This window comes from Sphaerodactylus townsendi, linkage group LG04 (assembly GCF_021028975.2).
Source record: "Sphaerodactylus townsendi isolate TG3544 linkage group LG04, MPM_Stown_v2.3, whole genome shotgun sequence".
NCBI classification, from domain to species: Eukaryota; Metazoa; Chordata; class Lepidosauria; order Squamata; family Sphaerodactylidae; genus Sphaerodactylus; species Sphaerodactylus townsendi.
In genome coordinates, this window is record NC_059428.1 from 138,533,216 (window position 1) to 138,555,020 (window position 21,805).

Here is a 21,805-nt window from a genome sequence, read left to right on the forward strand (position 1 = left end):
AGCCTCTTGTTTTTGAAGTCTTATGCAACTTCTATGCTCAGAAATTCTTAGCTTTAACGCTCTTGTGGTTTTCCCCACATATAATTTAGGACAGGGACAAATGATTGCATATATGCAGTTAGAAGTGTTACAGTTTGAGAAGTGTTTAAATTTCCAATTTTCCTTGGTGTTAGGCACCAAAAACTGAATCTACAAAGAGTTGTTACCTATTATGAATGAAGTGCCTATTTTGACTTGGACAAAAGTATAATGAATGGGAATTTAGCTGTGTGTTACACCACAGTAAAAAAACTTTGAATGAGACCTTGAAATTGCTGTATTGTGACTAAAATATTGTTTGTTACCTGACACTTGTTAATTATGAAATGATTTTCCTGTAAATAACTCTTCTATGAAGCAATAGGTTTGTACAACTTTGGTACAAAGAAATTTCTGTTTATGTTGTTATTCCTATGATGCAATAGGAAAATACATATATATAAAAACAATTTCCAAGTCTAGCACATATTATACTATTATCCCGTGGGTCCTGTTTAAATGTAAAAAATATACTTCAAAATATATAGCACCATTCAGATCTTTAGGGTGTGAACTCGCTTGTGTTACTAGGCATTAGATCTGGGCCATGTGATTTGTGCAATTTCAGCTGATTTCTGAGACTGAGAGCCAAGGGGCTACTTGATTGAGTACTGTCAGGTCATTCTGTAAGGCTGACTTATTGTCTCCTTCAAACAGACTTTGAAAATATACAAACCAATTCTGGGGACTGATATTAGACATTAAGAAGGTTGAAGTGTGCATGGCTCCTGCAACTAATGACCAGAACTCTCTTGTATTGTTACTCCTTGTGGCTTGTATTAGAGCGTTCCATAGGGATTCAATGGTCTTTAGTTTGTTTTCATAAAGCAGTTGCATTAGCCGGGACCTGAGAGAAAAATATTCTCGAGGTAAGGTTGCTACTTTGCTACTTTTGAAGGTGTTGTAAATTTTTCTGATCTGATTTTTTTTTCTTTACATTCCTCATTAAACTCCTTATTCAAAAATTTCTCAGGAGGAATATCACTGGGACATGAGTATCTTGCAACTTTACCTGTAATTGTTTCCAAGAGTGCCTCATACTGTTCTAAAAATTGGGTTGGTGATGATTAAGTCTTGCCTGGCTTTAGTTAGCAGGGAAGAAGAAAGAAACTCTTTGAGTTTCCTTTCAGTGACCCTGTTCCAAATAATTATTGGGGCTCTGATTAAGCATAAGTTAAGAGAGCTAAAATTAAGAGCTGCCTTTTTCATAAAAAGCACAAGTGGCATGTGATCGCTCCAAAACTGTGACTGGGCCATGCAACACAGTGGAGGCATGCCCATATGCATGCTTGAAGCTGCAACCACAGGCACCTTTACCTATACCAGCTCCACCTTAGAAAGACGGGCAAACATTTAGAACTGGATTTTAAAAAGCAGTCACTGGTTGCTGTGAATACAAAAGTCAGTGGCAAACAAAAGCAAATGAGGTCAACCGGTAGCCATGCTGGTTTGTACTTTCTCCCTTGTTTTCTCTCCTTCAGCCCCATGGGAGAAGCATGCCAGCCAGCCAGCCAGTAACCCCCACCCCGAGTTTCCCCATGGAGGCTTCTTAGGGCAGGACCAGTGGTGGGATTCAGCAGGTTCGCACCACTCCGGCAGAACCAGTTGTTAAAATGGTGCTTGTAAACAACCGGTTGTTAAATTATTTGAATGCCACCAAAGGGCAGGAAACCCCCCCCCCCCCCCCCCCGCTCAGTCCTAAGGCGAGCCTGAGTCTGCGAACAAATGCCAGGCTGTGGCAACGGGACGGGACGAACCACTCTGCCTTCACAACCTTCTTGCAAAGTAGGTACAACCAGCAGAGCGAACCCTTTGGGCACGGAGACACACTGCCCGAAGCAAAGGCGCATGCGCCCCCAAGCTCCGCCCTCCCGCGCCTCTCTAGCCGTCTGCGCTGACTCGATGGTGGCGCAGCGGAGGGAGCGGGATGGGGGAGAGCTCGAGCCCCATCAGCGTCATCCTGGTCAGCTCCGGCAGCCGCGGGAACAAGCTGCTCTTCCGCTTCCCCTTCCAGCGGGGGCCCGAGAGCCCCGCCGCTCAGGCCGGTGAGGGAACCGCGGGCCCACCGCTGGGCGCCCCAGGCCCAGCTAGGCCAGGCTCCACCTCCCTGGCGGTGGGTGCGTGCGCATCCCTAGGTTGCCGGGGCAGCCATGGCCCGCACGTCGCCCATGGCAACGGAGCCCAGGCTGCCTGGGTCCTTTCCTCCCTTCCTCCGCTGTGGCCTCACAACAGCCTCGCGAGGCAGGCCAGTCGTGGCAGGGTTCCTATCCCCGGGCCAAAAAATGGTGGTCGCTGTGGGGGCAGAGGAGGAGATGGCGGCTGAGGACTCCTTTTGTTGTGCAGGAGGATTGATTGGATGACCCTTGGGGGTCATCTTTTTGTTTCTATGAGGCCTACCCCGCAGGGAGACTCATGGCTCACCTGGAGGAAGCAGGCCTGCGGGAGCCACCTGCCAACCATTTGCCCCACTGGGCCAGGGCCTGGGCTGCTCTCCTGAAACGCAGGAGGGCAGGTGCCCCCAGCCAGGGGCATGTCAAAGGTGCCACTATTACCACTACCCATGCCGTGTGGCTGCAGCCCCGCTCTGCTTCCCAGCGAGACATTCATGTGAATCCCGCAGCCCTTCACAGTGGCTCTTGCTAAGAGCAATGGGAAGGGGGAGGGTGCCAGTTAGCCCTCTGTGGCCACTCTGCTGCTCTCTGGGTCAAGTACTGCCCTTCTGCTGGCTTAGGAGGTCCCGGGAATAAATACCGTTTGCAAACGGTGTTGGAGGAAATCTGTCTCAGAATGGAGGTTGGCCTCCTCTTTGACTGTTGCTTTCCCTGCTGAGCACCAAGATTTATTTAGATGTATTTTATTTCTGTGACACTCTTTCTCATTGCTCAAGGCAGTTTGTAATGAATAAGGCACTGTATTTCCCTTTTGCCCTGCCCCATTCCCACTGTCAGTTCCTATGGCTGAAGGAATACCTTAGCCTAGGGGTGTCCAACTCTAGCACCCCAGATGTTCATGGACTACGATTCCCATCAGTCCCTGCCAGCATGGCCATCTGGGGCGCCAGAGTTGGACACCCCTGCCTCAGCTCTTCTTCCCAGGTGGAGAGATCTTGAGTACTTTGAGACATGTGCAAGGAAGAACTGGGTGTTGCTCAGACACTGAAGGGATCATGGCTTTCTGGGATGGTGAGGGGGGTCCCTTTTTAACCCCCACTGTGGGTAGTGGTAGAGCAGAAGGTGGTCTCTGAGTGACAGAGAGCCCAGGCCATGAACAGTTTCAGTGTGCAAAAGTAACTCCACAAAGGGTTGAACTTAGAAGTCCAAACAGACACTGCAGTTAATGTTGGATGTTGCTTTTTAAAGATTTAACTGCAGATGGAAAAGCAGATGGGAGTGGGGGGCAGACATGGAATCATAGAGTTGGAAGAGACCACAACGTTCCAACCCCCTGCAATGCAGGAACACACAGTCAAAGCACTCCTGACATATATTAATCCAGCCTCTGTTTAAAAAAACCCAAAGAAGGAGACTCCACCGCTCTCTGAGGCAGTGAATTCCACTGTCCAACAGCCCTGATGGTCAAAAAGTTCTTCCTAATGTTTAGGTGGAATCTCTTTTCCTGCACCTTGAACCCATGACTCCTGGTCCCAGTCTCTGGAGCAGCAGAAAACAAGTTTGTTCCCTCTTTGACATGGCATCCCTTCAAAGATTTAAACACAACTGTCATGTCCTCCCTTAATCTTCGCTTCCCCAGACTAAACATCCCCAGCTCCCTAAGCCTCTCTTCATAAGGCATGGGCTCCATACCTTTTACCATTTTGCTTGCCCTCCTCTGGACCTGTTCCAGTTTGTCAATATCTTTCTTGAATTGCGGTGCCCAGAACTGTACACAATATTCCAGGTGAGGTCTAACCAATGCAGAATAGATCTTGACACTATACTGCTAATTGATACAACTCAGAATCGCATTGACTTTCTTGGCTGCTGTATCACACTGCTGACTCATGTTCAGTTTGTGGTCTACTAAGACTCCTAGATCCCTTTTGCATGTAGTGTTGTCAAGCCAGGTGTTGTCAACCCATCCTGTATCTTTCATTTATCTCTGTTGAAATTTGTTTTGTTTTGGCCCAATTCTCTAACCTGCCCAGGTCAATTTGAATTCTGACTCTGTCCTCTGGGGTATTAGCTACCCTACCTATTTTGGTGTCAACTGCAAATTTGATTAGCATTCCTTCTATTTCATCATCCAAGTCGTTGATAAAAATATTAACTAGCACTGGGCCCAGGACGGAACCCTGTGGCACCCCACAAGTCATTTCTCTCCATGATGAAGATGAGCCATTGATAAGCACCCTTTCAGTTCGGTCAGTCAACCAATTAGAAATCCATCTAATAGTAGTATTGTCTAGTCCACATTTCACTAGCTTACTTTCAAGAATATTATGGGACACCTTGTCAAAAGCTTTACTAAAATCAAGGTATGCTGCAACCCCAAATCTTTCCAGCCCTTTTGACAGTATTCCTGTTTTTTTTAGGGAAACCCAGAAGCCGGTATGCTGTGAACAGTGTGGGTGACAGTGTGGAAGACCAGGATGGAGACTCCAGGTACAAAACCGCCATTTGCTGATGATCATGCTTTTTATGGAAATCATTCTAAGCCTGCAAGCGGGATGTGGCTTCTCTGGGCTCCAGCAACGTGAGCCCTGTCAGTGAAGCAGTCTGGAAGACGAGAGAACCCGTCTGTACCTCGGCCAGCGGAGTAGCTGCCTCCCATTCAGACTTTGAAAGCAGCAAAACTGGGGACAGGCCCAAAGCAAAAGAAAGCGTTGTAGGCCCTCCTGTGGGGAGCGGGGTGGGCTGCTGCCTCTGCTCTCTCCTGGGACATGCCACACAGAGATGGCGGGACTGGCCTCAAAACTGATGGGAACGGGTCTTCTGGAAAATGAATTTCAAGCATCACACAAACACTGCATCAGACCCTTGGCCCATCAAAGTCAGTATTGTCTGATCAGAATGGCAGCAGCTCTCTCTGGGTCTCTAACCTCATCTGCTACTGAGCCCACAATGAGGGTTGATGTCCCTCCTTGAGACTCAGTGACCCACTGACTTCCCGCCTTCTCCAAAGGCCGTGAGAATTGCCTGGCTGTGCCAGACTTGAGGCTGGTTCACAGAGGCCTGGATTCTGGGTGCAGGCCGAGATTTGTCACCTGCTGTAGTGTGGGGATGCCTCCCTGGGGAGGGGTGTTGCAGTGGGGGCTAGCAGTCCTGTGGGAGCTCTTCTCACAGTACTGCCAAGGGGCCGCCTCTCCCTCTGGGTTCTTTGTGCACATCTCACTGGGGAAGCTCCTTGTGCGAACTTGCCAGTCGTGTAGCTGTGTTTCCTCCTTATGGTCTGGCCAGTGTTGTTGGCTTGTTCCTGCGTGTCCTGTGGTTTTTGCTGGGTGTTCCTGCTGCTGATGGGCCTTATTCCCCTTGCAGAGAGCCATGCCCGCTCCCCGATGAGCAGGTGGTGTCAGGGTAAGACCCGCCCTTCTGAATGAACGCCTCTGTCATCAGCGTCTGCCCTCTCTCGCCATCTTCTCCTTGTGCTTTGTTTCTGATTTCTGTTTTCCACCAAGTTGCCTTTTAATAGTGGGTAGAGCACAATATGCTGCTAGGCAGGGATGCTTTCCTAAAACCCACCACCAAGCAAGCAAGCTGGGAGCAGTCCTGAGAGAAAGCCCTTTCCTGGCCTGCGTCGGAGAGCCTTCCTCCTGACTCCTCCAGCCACTCTGGCCAAGGTCCCTGCTGATTGGAGCCCTTCAGTTGTCCTCTGCTGATTGGAGTCCTTCAGAAATGGTACCTGATGTAGAGGTGGCCAGGGTGTGTGTGGCCTCCTCTCTGTTCCTCCCTCTCCCTCTCTCAGTCATGGCAGCAGGAGCCCTGGCTTTCTACAGGCCTGGCTTTGGGAGGGCTGAGATGAGCCGCAGCCCTCGTGGGTCTCTTCCTTCTTCATCTCATGCAGCCTGGGGAAGAAGCCTTTGCTCCAACTGGGCAGCAGTTGCAGGAGAAGTCAGGATAGCTGCCTTTTCCCACTGCTGCTCTCAAATCCAAAGCTGCATCTGCCCGACACAGGATATTGCACACTATCATCTGCGCTACAATTATCATTTACAACTGGCCAAGGTGGGCTTAAAATGTTTGTATGTGTGGGAAATGTTCTTGTCTGCCTGTTTCTCAAAGAGGCTCAGAGCATTGACTAACGGTTAGATTAATATTTTTTACCCCACCCTTCCTTTGAGCTTGAGGAGGTGAACATCATAACCCACCCTCCCTTATTTTGTCCCCATGACAATCCTCTGAGGTAGGTTAGGTGGGAAAAACAGAGAGAGTGTGTAACTAGTCCCAAGTTCCCCTCGAGAACATCCTGGTAAAATCAGGAGCTTGGAGCTGCGTTTCCCTGATTCTTTTATTGTCTCTCTGTGCGCATCTCTCTCTCTAACAAATAAAAAGAGCAAGCAAAAGAGCTGCATGAAAGCCAGTGGCTGGCACAAGACAGACATCGAGGGGTCAACACTGATAGTGCCGCCCTAGGCAGAGTCCCATCTTTCAGAGGTTTGACATCACTGGCCAGGGAGGAGTGGGGCATTGCTGAGCTTCTCCCTCTCTCATACCTCAGGCAGACACATTTCTGTGCTGGGCTGGCTTCTCTGCTTGCAGGGGGGTGGGGGTGGGGAGGGCGGAAGGTTGGGGGAAGGGAAGGCCCCAAATGTGCAGCACGATTCCCCCCGTCCTCACACCCTCCCCTCCCTGTGCGTTGCCTTGCCTTCTCTGTTGAGGCTGATAAGTCAGCAGCTGCCCCAGCCCCAGGGCAAGCAGCGCAACCAGTGTGGGCCCTTGACTTGTGAGCAGCACTCGCTGCCTGGGACGCATCCTGTGTGCCGGCCAACTCACCCCCAATGCCTTGCTATCTCTCGGCCCTCTGGGGTCTGGAAGGTGGTCTCCTGATATAGCAACTCCCGGTGGAATCTCCCCTCCCTCCCCCCCGCCCCGCCCCACCATGCCCCAGCTGAATCTTGTGGCACATGTCCCACTGCTGCCTTTCCCTGCTGCTGCCTCCGCTGCTGGTGCGTGTCTTTTCTGTCCTGCCTTGTCAACTGCTGGAGCATTTGTTTCCTGTCTGAAACCTGAACGTCAGGCTCGGATAGGTAGATGTGATGTCCACATGCCTCTAGGGCTGAAAATCTGGAATGGGGAAATTAGTGAAGGGCAGGTGAGGGTGCCCTCTCCAATACGGATCGGGCCTGGCCTCTGACGTGTGACCTGCTTGGCCGAAGCCGGTATGTCTTTAGCTTTCCCTGGAAAACTTGGCTAAAGATGCGAGGTGGCATCTCCAGGGCGACTGAGAGCAAACTGCTCTTTATGTCTGGAAAGCAAGACTGGCCTCAGGGTCCTCCAGTGGCCGGGGCAAATATTGGAGACCTCTGGGCAAGTGGGTAGGACTGGAGAAACTCGGGAGGGGGGGCTGCTTGTGAGTGCGCTTCCCCTAAGATCCTGCTCCTCCTCTCCAGGCTCCTCCTTGAAGCTTATCTAATGAGCCCAGACAAGGGGAGCTCCCTCCGCAGCATGGTGGAAGAGGGAAGGAGACCTTTGACCTCTCCCTGGGCCCCTTTTCCCAGGGGACTTCAGGCTGATCTGGGCCTTCTCGGTGCACCTTCCAGCTGCTACCCACTGCAGAGATTATTTTCATGGAGGGAGGGGGGCATGAAGGGGCCTGAGGAGGAAAGCCTTGTAGGGGGCCACTGGCCCCCATGGGCTGCGGGATGGACTGGCTGCCCTAAAGGGGGTTGCCGCCCCCCCCCCGCCTTCCCCAAGTGGCTCTGCTGGCTTGCTTGTCTGATGGGGTGGGAGGGAAGCCCTTTGTGGGGAGGCATCTGCTTTGTGTGTGAAGACAACGGAAGGCCCCCCCCTCTACTCTGCCTGGCTCAGAAAGTCTTCCTGAGTTTGCCACAGCCCCTCTTTACTGAGCAAGTGACGGGAGGGGAGTCTGTTGGTCCCTGCTCCTTCTCTGTGCCCCCCCCCCCCCATCTCTCTGAGAGCATGCTATTAACTTCAGCCGCATGAGCCTCCTCCCAGCTTCGCCTCTGGTGCTTTTCCTTTCAGTAATTCTGGTGATTCAAGAACTGTGATTGTTACTGCATTTTAATTTGCCTAACAGATGGAATCTGAGGGGACCCCCGTGGGTAACTCTCAAATGGAAAACACGGCCTAAGGAGCCGAAGGATGCTGCTGGGCCCTGGAGCAGGCGGGGCAGGCAGTGATGTGCATTTCTGCTCTTGAAGGTTTTCAGATGTCATCCTGGCCACCATCCTGGCTACCAAATCCGACATGTGTGGCAAAAAGTTTGAGCTGAAGATTGACAATGTCCGCTTTGTGGGACACCCAACTCTGCTGCAGCACGCCTTTGGGCAGGTAGGACAAGAGCGCCCCTGAAGGTCCCAGTGGGCTCTGGAAACCACCCAGTGGGGCTTAGAAACTTGGCTTTGTCCCTTGTGGCCAGGAGGAGCGCAGCTGACTTCAGGCAAAGGGAGATGGGGCCCTCTTCCTGGCCAGACCCCTCAGGTCGTCTGTTTTCATGGAGCTCCCGCAGGCTGCAACTTGTGCCTGCCTCTTTCGACATGGTGTTTTCCATGTGTACAGGGCTGCCGGGCTGCTGCTGTTGTAATTTGGCTTCTAGGGGGATGAGCCAGGTTCTCTGGAGGGCTCTGTGTCTGTGTGTGATTGGCGCAGGGAGTGGTGCTGCCACAGAGCCTGGCAACATGGGTACATTCATCATATTTATTTTATTTATTTATTCCATTTATAACCTGCCCTACACTGAAGTCCCAGGGCGGCTTACCTCATGGGGTTAAAAGCCCCATTAAAACATACAATCCTAAAAACACAAAACATAAACATTAAAAACAACCATAAAAACATCCTTTAAAAACAATCAAATTAAAACATCATTAAAAATCCGCACCCCACCCTCCCTCCACCCTTTAGCTGGCATCGATGTGGGGGCCCTGGGGGTCACACATTGAAGGCCTAGGTAAAGAGTGTCGGCACCTGGCGAATTTCTACAGCGAGGCTGTTCCGCAGCTTGAGGCCTGCCACAGAAAAATCCCTCCCATGAGCCCCCTTCTACCACACCTCGGCAGCCGAAGGGATCACCGGAAGGGCCTCCCCACTTGCTCTCAGTGCACGGGCTGGCCAATCCATCAGGAAGGCCCATCTGGCTTTCTTCTAGGGGACTGCCCTGCTCTGAGCCTTCCGGACTGGTCACCTCTCTCTTCTGCTAGGCTTTCTGGGGGCTGGGTCTTGGCACTCTGAATGGCACTCTGCGTATACTCAGAAACACTCTTCGAACCATGTGTTTGTCATGGGCTTGCAGGGTTCTTGTTCCAGTTGGCTCTGGGCTCTACTAAGCGTAAGTCAGGTGGGCCATAAAGGAACGTGACTGGAACTGCATGGGCTGCCGGGCCCATGGTCCACGCTGGCCCTCACAGTCTGCTTGCCCCCCTGCCCAGCAAAAGCATGTGGGAGATCTGCCTGCTGGGGTGGGAATCTGTGGGAACATGAGAAGCCGGCTTGAACTTGGACAGCAGCCCGGGATGCTCTTGTGCTCTCTGGGGATTTGCCACCCCCTTCTGCCAAGGGTCTCCTTTGCCGCCAGGTTGGCCAGTGTGCCCTCATCAAAGGCAGAGCTGACTCGGAGGCTGCGGTCTCTTTCGGCTTTGTCCCTGGCCAGCCAGGCTATTTCTTCTTGGCAATGAGTAGGCACATAGCCAAGCCTGTGCTGGTCCTCTGGGAGTTCGGTCCCACGCTGTTCCGTGAGGCTTACTTCCAGGTAGGACCAGCCCAGCCCTCGTACAGGACTACAGAATGAAGCAGCAGCAGAGGGAGCCCACGGTCTGGTCTGGGGGAGGGGTCTGTGAGAGATAGGAAGTGTTGCCCATTGCCAGCACCTCTCCCATTTGTGGGTCGGGGGGGGGGGGAGCTGCAGTCCCCGCTCACCCTGAGCTTAGAATGGTGGGGATGACAGCCAATTCCCCTTGGCACAAATGGCAGGGTCAGGGTTTCCTGTGGGGAAAAGGGCGGCCCGGCAGAGGAGCTGGGGCACTTCTCAAGAGCACACACTTTCAGGCGCCCTTCCCCTTGGCCGGTCCCTCCCCCATCTTCATGTAGCACCAGCTGTTTGCTGTGGGGAGGCGAGCGGTTCAGTCCTGGCCATATCCACACACACACACACACACACACCCCCACACACAGTGTGTGATGGGGACTGTTGATCACTGGTGTAAAGTGTCTCTCTGGCAACCTTGCCAAGTGACAGGGTGGCTCTGCTGTGCTTGAAAGATACATCAGCCTGACGGGGGGCACAGTGAGAAGGTTGCCATAGATCAGTGGAGAAGGGATGTGGTGGGGGGGGGGGGGACAACACCTCACCTCTTCCCCCTGCTGCTCTTACAGCCCATCAGCTTTGTGTTGCAGGTCCTGGGAGGTTCTGTGTCTAGGGGCTTTAAGTCAACTGGACTGTTTTCCTTGGCCTGGGGAGGGACAGGGCAGCTCCTCTTCTGGGGTGGGGGGAGGGTGTTGCAGGAAGCCTGGAGTTCCTCAGCACAGGAATGGCAGACCTGCTTTCTGGAGATCCGTGTCCCTCCCTTTCCCCGCCCCCCCGCCCTGTGACAAGCAGTGGTGGGCCAGTGTGGGATGATGTTTGGTTCATGGAGAGGGACGCAGAAGTTCATGGGGTTTCCTGTGTGAACCGAAGGTGCCTCTGAACCCCCCAGCCTCTGTCAGGGTCTCATGGACCTTCCTGGGACTAACCCAAGGAGACAGTTGTTCCAGACTGGTACGCCCGCCTTCCACTTGTCAGCCTGTTTGTGGCCACTCTGTCCCCTGGGCTCATGCGCCCCTTCCCCATTGCCCTCCCGGAAGGGAGGCAGAATCAACCCCTTTGCTGCTTCTCAGACTGATCTGTGGCTGCCCACTTGTTCAAATGTTGGTGTTTGCTTTGCAGATCTCCAAGACAGACCCCTCCCCAAAAAGGGAGATGCCCACCATGATCCTCTTCAACGTTGTGTTTGCCTTGAGGGTAAGGGGTTCCTGGTGCAGGTTCTCAAAAATGGTGGTCAGAAAGGAAAGAGCAACTCCCTGGCACAGGTTGGGAACGGGATCCCGTGGCCCTGGCTGTGGCAATGTGGCTCTCTTGGCAAGGGAGCCTTTCTTGGGCCAGCCATGTGGGGTGGAAGGCTCCTGGCCTGCCGGGCCTGCCAAGATGGCTGACTGTTCCCAGGAGAGGAGGGCTGCAGCACAAGGAGGACTCTACTCCTGCTGGTCTCAGCTGCCGGCTTGGGTAGCAGGCGGGCCAGAAGAGGCTTTAATCAGGCAGGGAGCAGGACCTGTGAGTCAGCAAAAGGGCTGGAGCCCTGGAACGCTGAGTCACTCTTTGCAGGGCCAAACTTATCAGCCACCTTGCCCGACCATCCCTGTGGATCTCTTAACTGCTGCTCAACAGCTGCTCCCTGAGCCCCTGTGGGCCCTCCTGTCAAACTCCACCTTGTTGGCTGCGCATGACTGATAAACCACTGAGATGCTTCCATTCAGGGGGGATCTGAGCAAGCAGCCTGCAGGGCGGGGGAGGGACTGGGGGTGACATGGGAGATGTTCCAGGCTGGCGTGCAGGAACCCCCCCCCCCCACTGGTGCCAGGCTGGTCTGCTCCCCACAATTGAAACACACATACTCGTCTCTATCTGTGGGGGTGGGGGCTGGAAGCAAGTGGATGGGGAGCATATTTGGCCAAAGGACCCACACTCTTGATAGAAATTAGAGCTAAGTATGAACCCAGTGGGTGCTCCAGGAAACCCCCCCCCTTAAGTGGCCCTGCTAGATGGGGTGGGAGGGGATGGGAAGGCCCCTCTGAGAAGAGGCTGCCTTTATGATGAGGAAAGGTCTCCAGAATATGAATGTCTGAGGCCTGCTTCTGTTAACGTGTGGCCACTCAAGACAGGAAATGTGACTTGAAGCAGATGGCGAGAGCCGGAGCTTGGCTCTCATGGGCCTTTCCCACATGCCCAGGGGAACGCCAGGCACCACTGCAGGGTCAGGTTGGCTGAGGGATCCTGGAGGTTTTTGGAGTCCCTGTGGTGGGCCTGGAGCAGGGGCCCCTGTGGGGGGTGGGTGGGGAGGGAGCTGTGATTCCCCTTCATTGTGCAGGAGACTGGAGGCTCTCTGTTCCACTGCCAGACTCTGTCTGCAGGCTCTCTGTTCCACTGCCAGACATGAGAGCACAGGCCCTTCTCCTGTGGTAGCTTTAAGTTGTGCGTTCTCTCGGAGCTGATGTAGAACTTGGCGCTCTGGGGCTGAGAGGCAGCAGCCCGGGGGTGCAAAGCGACCTCTCTGCCCGGTATCCACTGTTTCTGGGACATGGAGGCTTGGCTCCCTGCCTGTCCTGGGGCCACGGGTCGCCAGCCTCTGACTGGCTCTGTTGTCATCCCAGGCTACTGCGGATCCCTCGGTGATCAACTGCCTGCACAACCTCTCCCGCCGCATCGCCATCGTCCTGCAGCATGAGGAGCGCCGCTGCCAGTACCTCACCCGAGAGGCCAAACTCATCCTGGCCATCCAAGACGAGGTGTCCGCCATGTCGGAAGGTGAGTCTCCTCTACCTCTGCCCAAGCCCTGGGGTTGCCAGAATGTGCTTGAGCGAATGTTGCTGGCCTCAATGTGCCCTGAGCCCAGGGGCAGAGAGGCAGGGCCACAGTGTGAATCACTCCCATTCTGCTCCTGCCCAGTTTCCCCAGGATTTGGGCTGTGCCCCTCAGCCGTGGGGGCCTCTCAACTCTGCCTGCTGCTGACTCCAGGAATGGGTCCACTGTGGCCGAAGGCTTTCACGGCCGGAACCGCGAGGGTGTTGTCGGTTTTTTGGGTTGTATGGCTGTGTTCTAGTCACATTCTAAATCTAAAATATAAATAAATAAAAATAAAATAAAAATTCTCTCCGGTCTTTTCGCCTGCATCTGTGGCTCCTGACGTTTCGCCTGCATCTGTGGCTCCTGACGTTTCGCCTGCATCTGTGGGTCCAGCCGAAACGTCAGGAGAGAATGCTACAGGGAACATGACCATACAACCTGGAAAACCCACAACACCCTGGTCCAGTGTGGCTTTTTCATTGCAAAACATGGGTTCCTGGGTGTGGGTCTTCTTCCTGGCTTGGAGGGCATCCTCAGGGTGCGGGTGGGGGTGTGTGTTTGCTGTTGCAGAGAAGACAGGTGTCCAGAGGAAGGGTGAAAGAAACCCGCGGTCCTGTCCGTGCTCTTCCATGGCGCTGAGCTGCCGAGTCTTTTTTCTCCCTCCTCAGCCACAGACGGCCCCCAGTCTCCGTTCCTCCACATCCTCCCCAAGTGCAAGCTGGCAAGAGACCTCAAGGAAGCCTATGACAGGTAAGCCATCCTCCGGCAGCCGGCCCTGTCTGTGCCTGCTCTGTCCTGCCCCGTGGCCCCCACAGGAACTGGCATGGGCAGGCTCTGGTTTTGCAGGCAGGGCATCGTCATATCCATGTGGCTTGAAATATTTGTTTGCTGCCCCAAAGATTTTGAAAACGCCTCCGCTGTCTGACTGCACACGGGTCGGCTGCCTTGTCCCGCTCTGCATCAAGCCACATCATCCGATCCCTGCCCAAGCGATGGAGCCGGACCTGGCTGAGAAGGAGGAGAGCCTGGGGCTGCGGTGAATCATGGCAACCCAGGCTGTCTGTTTGGCCTTCTCAGGGAAAGAGAGGCATCCTCTGCCACCTTCCTGCACTTGTCCTTTTGTGTAGAGGCCTTTTTGAAAAGGACAATAAGACTATTTTCCATGCAGACTCAGATGGGCTAATAAATTCGCAGCATAATCCTGTGTGCAGTGTTGTTAAACCTGTAGAAGGATTTGGAGCAGGGCTGATAAATGGCTTGAGAACTGGGGAGGCTGTTCTGTGAGACCAGCATGGGGGGGGGAGGGGCTTGGCTGGTGGGTTAGGGCACCACCAGTCTTCAGGGGCGGCCCAGTATTTGCCTCTAACGATCCCAGCTGCCTCCTTAGCGCCAGGGGGGTTCTGCTGCTTTGCCCGCAAAGGTTTGGATGGCATCTGAGCAAGGACTTGCCTGGGCCTCTACCAGGGCTGGTGGCTCGTGGGTGCCATCTAGTGGGAAGCAGGTCTCCTGTTTCTTGTCTGTCTCAGTTTCCTCCGGAAATACTAGACAGTGCTTGCTCAAGGGCAGGGGCACCTAAGAGACCATCGCGGTGTCCGGGGCCAAGACTCAAAGCTCCCTTCATCAGGTGCTTCTGGACTCGAATCCAGATTTTTTACTGCAGACCCTCACAGCTACCTTCTGAAACTCTGGTGATTTAAGTGACACTCAGAATAGATCCCTGCTGGTTCCATGTCAGCTGCAACCAGGATGACCACAGTTAAAAGGGGGTGTGACCGGAACTATGCCCAGTGGACAATCACAGCCCCACCTTGGCGTTTTCCTTCGCAGCCTCATCACCCCCACCGAGGAATGGGCTCCTTCAGCTGCTGCATGCCAAGGCACGGCTCTTATTCAGCTGGCCGCCAAGATGGCCGCTTCCAAATCAGGCCCTGCTTGATTGCCAGTGCAGTGTGGGAAGCTTCCTCACATGGCGCTTACTAGCATTAGTAGCTGCCTGCCTGCCTGCTCTGGAGAGATCCTTCTGGGGCTCCCTGCAGACTTGACCACCCTGAATTATTTCGGGTTGCTTTGTAACATTCTCCCCCTCCCCCAATCTACAGTAACTATGAATATTCCATGGCTCTTGCTGGGAAGGAAAAGGCAACTCAAACCCAGAACTCCACAATGTGCCCTGCCTGACCCAGAAATCCCATTGGGGGAGGGGAGGGGGCATAATAGAGGATGGGATTTTTCTGGCCATTGCCCAGCACAGCAGAGCCAGATCCTGTGCCCTGGTCTCGGGCAGTTGCAGAGCGGGTTCTGGGTGTAGCAGGGGGTGGGGGGTGATGGTTATAGTCCCTTCCCAGCTTGGCTACATGGCATTTTCCCCAAGAGCTTTGGAGCTGTATTGCTCTTCTCCCTCACCCCTGCTGTGAATGCCCCCTGAGGCCCCGCAGCCTGGAATAGGAACAGCCATGGTTGCTCTCTGCACTGAGTCCAATTGCTGTTCATCCTGAAGTGGTGGATCCCCTGTATCTGGGGCCCCGACCCTGAGAGTAGGGCAGGGGGCAGCCGCCGCCCCCCCCCCCGCCCTTCTCTGTGCACAGCAGATCTTGTTTCTCCCTTTATGCTGAAACTCCGGGGGGAGTGAACAGGGGGTCCAGGGCTGGAGAGGGTGGGGTTGCTCAGCCATCAACCGCTGCCAAGGAATGGTGGGAGGAAGGCCAGGGGACACCCAGCAGCTGAGGCCCCTTCTGCCTGAAGCCCGGGGCCTGCAGCCTCCTCCTCTCTGCTTTCTCCCCCTCCAGTCTCTGCACAACTGGGGTGGTGCGGCTGCACATCAACAACTGGCTGGAGGTGAGCTTCTGCCTGCCCCACAAGATCCACAGGGTCGCCTCCCGTTCCATTCCCCCGGAAGCCATTGAAAGGAGTCTGAAAGCCATTCGGTAAGGACAGTCTTTCCTGGTGTCCCCTGCCACTTCAGTGGCATTTGCAAGCCGTGGGGGTTATCCTGCAGGGAGCCCCTCCTCTGCATCGAGGCACAGTACTCCACTGGTGCACACTTAGCCACTTGGGGTTCCGCTCTTGGCTGCCATTGGTGGCAAAAAAGGGCACTGTCATGTTAGTTTGCCAGGGGCTCCTTCCCATTTAAATACTGCTGTGAGTTTCCCCATGAGGTTCAGTGCCAGTGGCTACCAAACCCCAAGTGGTCCTTTTTCAGCAGAGAGGGCTTCGCAAGGACGTAGGTAAGGGGGCAGTTCTCGAGTTCAAACCACCCCCATTACATGTCCACAGCTCAGCCCCCATTTGTGTTTTTTTGGTATTTTTTAGTGTTTTTTTGGTGTTTGGCCTGCAGGGGGCGCAGTTTTTAGGCTAGCAGCACCAAACTTTCCGGGATTTTTTGGGAGACTCTCCTGATGATACCACCCAGGTTTTGTGAAGTTTGGTCCAGCGGGTCCAAAGCTATGGACTCCCAAAGGGGGTGCCCCATCCCCCATTGTTTCCAATGGGAGCTAATAGAAGATGGGGGCTACACCTTTTAGGGTCCATTTGGACCCCCTGAACCAAACTTTGCCAAACCTGGGTGGTATCATTTGGAGGGTCTCCTAAAGATACTCTGAAAGTTTGGTGCTGCTAGCTTAACAATTGCACCCCTGACAGCAGGCACCCCCCGAATTTCCCCAGATTCTCCTTTTAAATCCACCCCTTTCAGCATGGATTTAAAGGGAGAATGTGAGGTCCCCAGTTTAAACATTGAAAGTGATGCTGTTTCAGGGTGAGGGAGAATCCACCCCCAAACAGCATCACTTTCAATGTTGTTTTAACTGGGGACCCCAGATTCTCCCTTTAAGGTGGATTTAAAAGGAGAATTTGGGCTCTCTAGTTTAAACACGATTGAAAGTGATGCTGTTTTGGGGTGGATTCCAGCATTATAGCGGCTGCCCATGGGGGTGGGGTGGGGACTCAGATTTTGCACTGGGCTCCATTTTCCCTAGCCACGCCTCTGTCCAGAGGGGAGAGCAGAAGAGGCTGCCGGCTGCTGGCTGGGAGCCCAGCTGGTGGGGGGGGCGGGGGAGGGCAGGGCAGGGGAGTCTGCTGTCCCCAGCCTCGGAGAGCTGCTTTTATAAGCACTGAGGCTGGGGGTGGGGCTTGGGGAGGCGTGAGCATGCCCCAGGGATGGGTGGGAGTGTGGCCCCGCCCCCCGAATCCCCCCAATAAAAAATCTATACCTACGTCTCTTGGGCAGCAGCAAGCTAAGTTGCCACCTGAGTTCCAGACTGTAGGCCACCCACTAGTGGAGACTGCTGGGTGAAGGCCGCAGAGTCCTCTTGGCAGCTGCTGGGGATGGCTTGCCCCTTCCCTGGAGTCTAGCTGGAGTGGTGAGAGAAGGTCTCACCCCCCCCCCCAAAAAAAAACCAGGTCTTCTTGCCCCCAGGGCAGTTTGGCCTGTTTGACTTTGTCCTGCTACAAATGCCCAAGGAGAATATGCTGGCCCTCCTCCCTGCCCGAACCTCTCCCAGGGAGACCCCAGCTGCTGGAGGCAGAAGCTGGCTGCAGACTGCTCCTGTCTCTCTGTAGGCCATACCACGCTTTGCTGCTGCTCAGGGATGAGAAGAGCCTCCTTGCTGAGCTGCCCCTGGACTGCTCCCCCGCCTTGGTGCGCGTCATCAGAACCACCTCTGCAGTCAAGAACCTGCAGCAGCTGGCCCAGGATGCTGACCTTGCCCTGCTCCAGGTGGGAGGGGCCTCCTGGGAACCTGCCCTGCCCTGCATGGGGAGCAGGAAACCTGTCCTTCCTCCCAGGAAGGGATCCTAAGCTCTCTCTGCAGCCTGCCTGCTGCAGCCGTCCATGCTGGTTCAGGGGAAAGGGGTGGGGGTGAAGCCTCTGATTAGTAATCCACCTCTGGGTTGGATCCAAGGAGGCCTTTTGCACCAGCATCATTCTTTCCTACACTGGTTTGAGGACAACCAGTGCATGGTTTGTTTCCCGACAGTTTCTCCTGTATATTTGTGTGTGGGGGTTCTTGCCACTTGAGCCATGGCTGAAGAGACTGGCAACCGTCTGCAGAACGAGGACTGCCAGGCTTGTGGGCTCCTTAAGGCGACTGCAGTTTGCTTCTGCAGCAGAGCAAAGGGGTGTTCCAGAGTGCTTTATTTTGCATTGAAGGGGCCAGAGACAACCTGCCTGTCACAGAGAGAATCTGGGGGCTGTTTAGGCAGGGGCAGTGTCTTTCTGTACATGCACACCTCTTGTGTTCTGTGAACAGGAGGCTCTTTCCGCAGGGATTCTTTCCTGGAAATGCCTGGACTCCTGTAACAGGAGTGGTGGAGCTTTGACTAAGGGTCTGGGAGACCCGGGTTCAAGTCCTTGCTCTGCTAAGGAAGCTTGCTGGGTGACCTTATGCCAATCCTACACTTTCAGTCTGACCTACCTCACAGGGTTGTTGTGAGGATCAGCTAGAGAACAGAAGAGCACCGTGAGGTGCTTTGGATCCAGACTGGGGCAAAATACAAATCAAGAGTGAGGCTTCTAGTCGAATGTGGGACTCCCCAACGGGGGCCCTGGTCAGGGCTGAGGCTCCCTAGCAGCACTTTGGTTCCTCCAGCACACAACGCCTGCCCCTCCCCTGTGCCGACATTTTCCTCTTTTCTCCCGACAGGTCTTCCAGCTGGCAGCACACCTGGTGTACTGGGGCAAAGCCCTCATCATCTACCCTCTGTGTGAGAACAACGTCTACATGCTCTCCCCCAATGCCAGCGTCTGCCTGTGAGTGCCCAGCGCCTTCTTCTGAGGGGAGGAGGAAGGACTGCCACGCTTCCCCTGGCAGCGAGGTCTCGGGCAAGGCCCTCTGCCTGCCTGCCTGTCCACCGCATCAGGTGGTTGTGGGGTTGCCCTGGGAGGCAGGGCTCGACAGGTGGAACTAACATGGCAGCCCTTCCTCCTGCAGTTATTCCCCTTTGTCGGATGAATTTTCCTGCCAGTTTCCTGGTCACGATCTTCCTTCAGTCTTGTCCAAATTCTCCTTGCCGGTGTTTTTGTCGGAATTCAAGGACCCTCTGGCTCCGCCAATGCAGGAGGTGAGTGGGGCTCTGCACATGGGAGGCCCCATCCTGCCTGTGACTCCTGGGTAAGAAAGGCCTCTGCATGGGGCCCGTTCTCCTGAGCAGCCCTGACTGCCTCTGTCCATCCCCCATCCCCCGCCCTTCCTGCTGCAGACACAGCTGATCCAAATGGTGGTTTGGATGCTGCAGCACCGACTCCTGATCCAGCTCCACACGTATGCCTGCTTGATGGTGCCCCCCAAGGAAGAGGACATCCGTCTCAAGACAGAGGAGGTGTCCTTCGCTGCAAGAGTTGGGGGCCGCAGCCTCAGCACCCCCAACGCCCTCAGTTTTGGATCGCCAAGTAAGAAATGGCTCCCTCCATGGCAGGACTTAGAGGGCTCTTCTAGGAAGGGGGAGGAGATTGAGCTAGAATGCCCAAGACTGGGTGTGGGTGGGGGGAGCAGTTATCTGCATGGGGGATTTGGGTTGCTTGTAGGAGTGGCCAGGCAGCAATAAGGTACCCCCTCCCTTTTTTTACATTTTGTGTAATATGCCCAAGTGAGGGGGGACTTGGGGTTGGGGGGCAGTGTTTTTCCCAAGAACTTGTCCCCATATTTTCAGAACGTCTATGAAATCTTTTCCATCTTAGAATGAGTGAGCTGCTGCTGCTTCTTTTTGCCCTCTAAATGCACAGCATGAAAGTCTGGAGACTATTTCAGTTTTTCAGTAGCAAAATTAAGACATTGCAGGGAGCGCTGAAATTAAAAAAAAACCCTATGAAGAATTTTCTCTCCTGGAGAAAGAAAAATTTTGCCTTAACAGCATTTCATTTCTTTCAAATAACAAAGTGTGAGGACTTCTTCCAGTGTTCTGGATGGAAATTTTGGCTAGCGCTGAAAACGAAACTGGGGGGAAATAAATACTTGTGGTGTAGTGGTTAAGAGCAGGTGCACTCTAATCTGGAGAACTGGGTTTGATTCCCTGCTCTGCCACTTGAGCTGTGGAGGCTTATCTGGTGAAATAGATTAGCTTGCACACTCCAACACATACCAGCTGGGTGACCTTGGGCTAGTCACAGTTCTTCGGAGCTCTCTCAGCTCCACCCACCTCACAGGGTGTTTGTTCTGGGGACGGGGAGGGAAAGGAGATTGTCAGCCCCTTTGAGTCTTCTTACAGGAGAGGAAAGGGGGGTATAAATGCAAACTCTTCTTATTATTATTCTATTGTGGGGTTGTGGGGGGGGCATCTTTGGGATTAAAACTATGTGTTCCAAAGCATGCCAAGCTGGCTGTGCCTGATGGAGGCTTCCTTGTGCTCCCCAGCCAGCAGTGACGACCTGACTCTCACTAGCCCCAGCATGGAGAATTCCAGCGCCGAGCTACTCCCAGGGGGAGACTCCCCAGTCAACAAGCGCATGACGGAGAATCTGTTGACAAGCCTCTCAGAACATGAGCAGGAAGCCATTCTCAGCGTCCCAGCAGCCCACAACCCTGAGGACCTCCGCATGTTTGCAAGGTGAGGTGGTGGGAGACGGCCCAAGCTAGCTGTGAGGCAAGTGGTGTCTGAGGTTAATAGAAAAGCCATTGAGGGGGGAGTAAGTCACTCGGAGATCTCTCTGCACATGTTCAGGGGCCACAAGGCCCCCCTTTTGCGGCGGACCCAAAACTTTGTTGTGATGAAGGTAATCCCATTGCAGTAGCCCTGCCTTGATTAGGACCTGGGGTTGCAGGGAACCCAATCTGCCACACATTCCAGAAGTTCTCCCTGTTGAATGTATCGTCGAAGGCTTTCATGGCCGGAATCACTAGGGTGTTGCGGGTTTTCCAGGTTGTATGACCATGTTCCAGTAGCATTTTCTCCTCTGAAGATGCCAGTCACAGATTCAGGTGAAACGTCAGAAGAAAATGCTACTGGAACACGGCCATACAACCCGGAAAACCCACAACACCATAGTCTCGCTGTTACTTTGTAGCAGCAAAAACAAACAGTAATCATGTAGCCCTGTGTGGACTCACCGGATGATAAGCCAGAAGCTGTTTGAGCAGCTCATAACCCCTTCTGAAACGCTGGCTCTGAGTTTTCCCAAACTGGCCCGGGGTCTTTCCCCTTTGGCTGTGTCTAATAGGGTTGTTCACAGGTATGCTGGTGAGATGGAGAACCGCCCTGTGAAGGAGTGCCTTTCCCAGTCCCTCCTTGGGCCTCTGAGGTCTGAGCAGTGGTCCCGGGCCCCGGGGCTCACTTCCAAGTCCCCCCCCCCCCCCTCAAGTGACACCCTCCCACACTTTTTGCAGGCTGCTGCACTACTTCCGAGGGCGACACCACCTGGAGGAAATCATGTACAACGAAAACATGCGCCGCTCTCACCTGCTCATGCTCTTTGATAAGTTCCGCAGTGTGCTGGTGGTGACCAATCACGAGGACCCTGTCATCTCTGTCTTCCAGTCCCTCCAGAAGTGAGAAAGATCTGCAACTTTGGAGCTCACTGTAGGACCCGGGTGTGTGTGTGTGTCCCGGTGACTGGACTCAGAGCCTCGCTCTGTTGCTGCCGCCCCCCAACAATGCTTTGTTTTGTGGGAGTTGGATTCCTGGCCCTCTTAACTGGGGAGCCAAAGGGGAAGGGGCCGCCCACTCTTGCCATGGCGGGGGGCTGGTGTTGTGCCAAACGAGGAGCTGGCTCTGCCCTCTGCACTGGGCTGGGGCCACTAGTTTTGCTGAGAGGCCTGTCCTTGGTCAGTGGAAGAGACAGTGTCAGGAATGAAACCATGTCAGGTGAATGTGATTGTTCCACTCAAAAAATATTCCAGCAAAAGCCTCCGTGTCTGCATTTTATAAGTATTGAAAATAGTTAACACTAATGAAGCCTCAATGGGGAGGGGCCTGCTGGTCTCTCCCCCAGCCCCCTTGTGCCAGGAAGCATCTTGGGACCCCTAAGAAGCAGATCCAGTCATGTGCTGGGAGGGGGGAGCACTGCTGGGGGGCCTGCCTGCAGCTC

The 21,805-nt window shown here is 54.1% G+C and overlaps 1 protein-coding gene across 3 annotated transcripts; it reads left to right on the forward strand.

Annotated features, from left to right (window-relative positions):
- Positions 1 to 1,963: 1,963 nt before the first annotated feature.
- NPRL3 (NPR3 like, GATOR1 complex subunit) lies at positions 1,964 to 21,622 on the forward strand. 3 transcript variants are annotated; one of them, XM_048493870.1, is made up of 13 exons: positions 1,964 to 2,195; positions 4,610 to 4,679; positions 8,396 to 8,525; positions 11,116 to 11,190; positions 12,597 to 12,750; positions 13,458 to 13,539; positions 15,576 to 15,713; positions 17,347 to 17,503; positions 18,429 to 18,535; positions 18,717 to 18,846; positions 18,985 to 19,174; positions 20,136 to 20,328; positions 21,105 to 21,622. In XM_048493870.1, the coding sequence occupies exons 1-13, from the start codon at positions 2,006 to 2,008 to the stop codon at positions 21,268 to 21,270; spliced, it is 1,782 nt and encodes a 593-aa protein (XP_048349827.1). In that variant the 5' UTR covers positions 1,964 to 2,005; the 3' UTR covers positions 21,271 to 21,622. The 3 variants fall into 3 exon arrangements, with proteins under 3 accessions (XP_048349827.1, XP_048349828.1, XP_048349829.1); XM_048493871.1 differs by having other exon boundaries at positions 1,964 to 2,123; XM_048493872.1 differs by having other exon boundaries at positions 2,076 to 2,191.
- Positions 21,623 to 21,805: the final 183 nt, after the last annotated feature.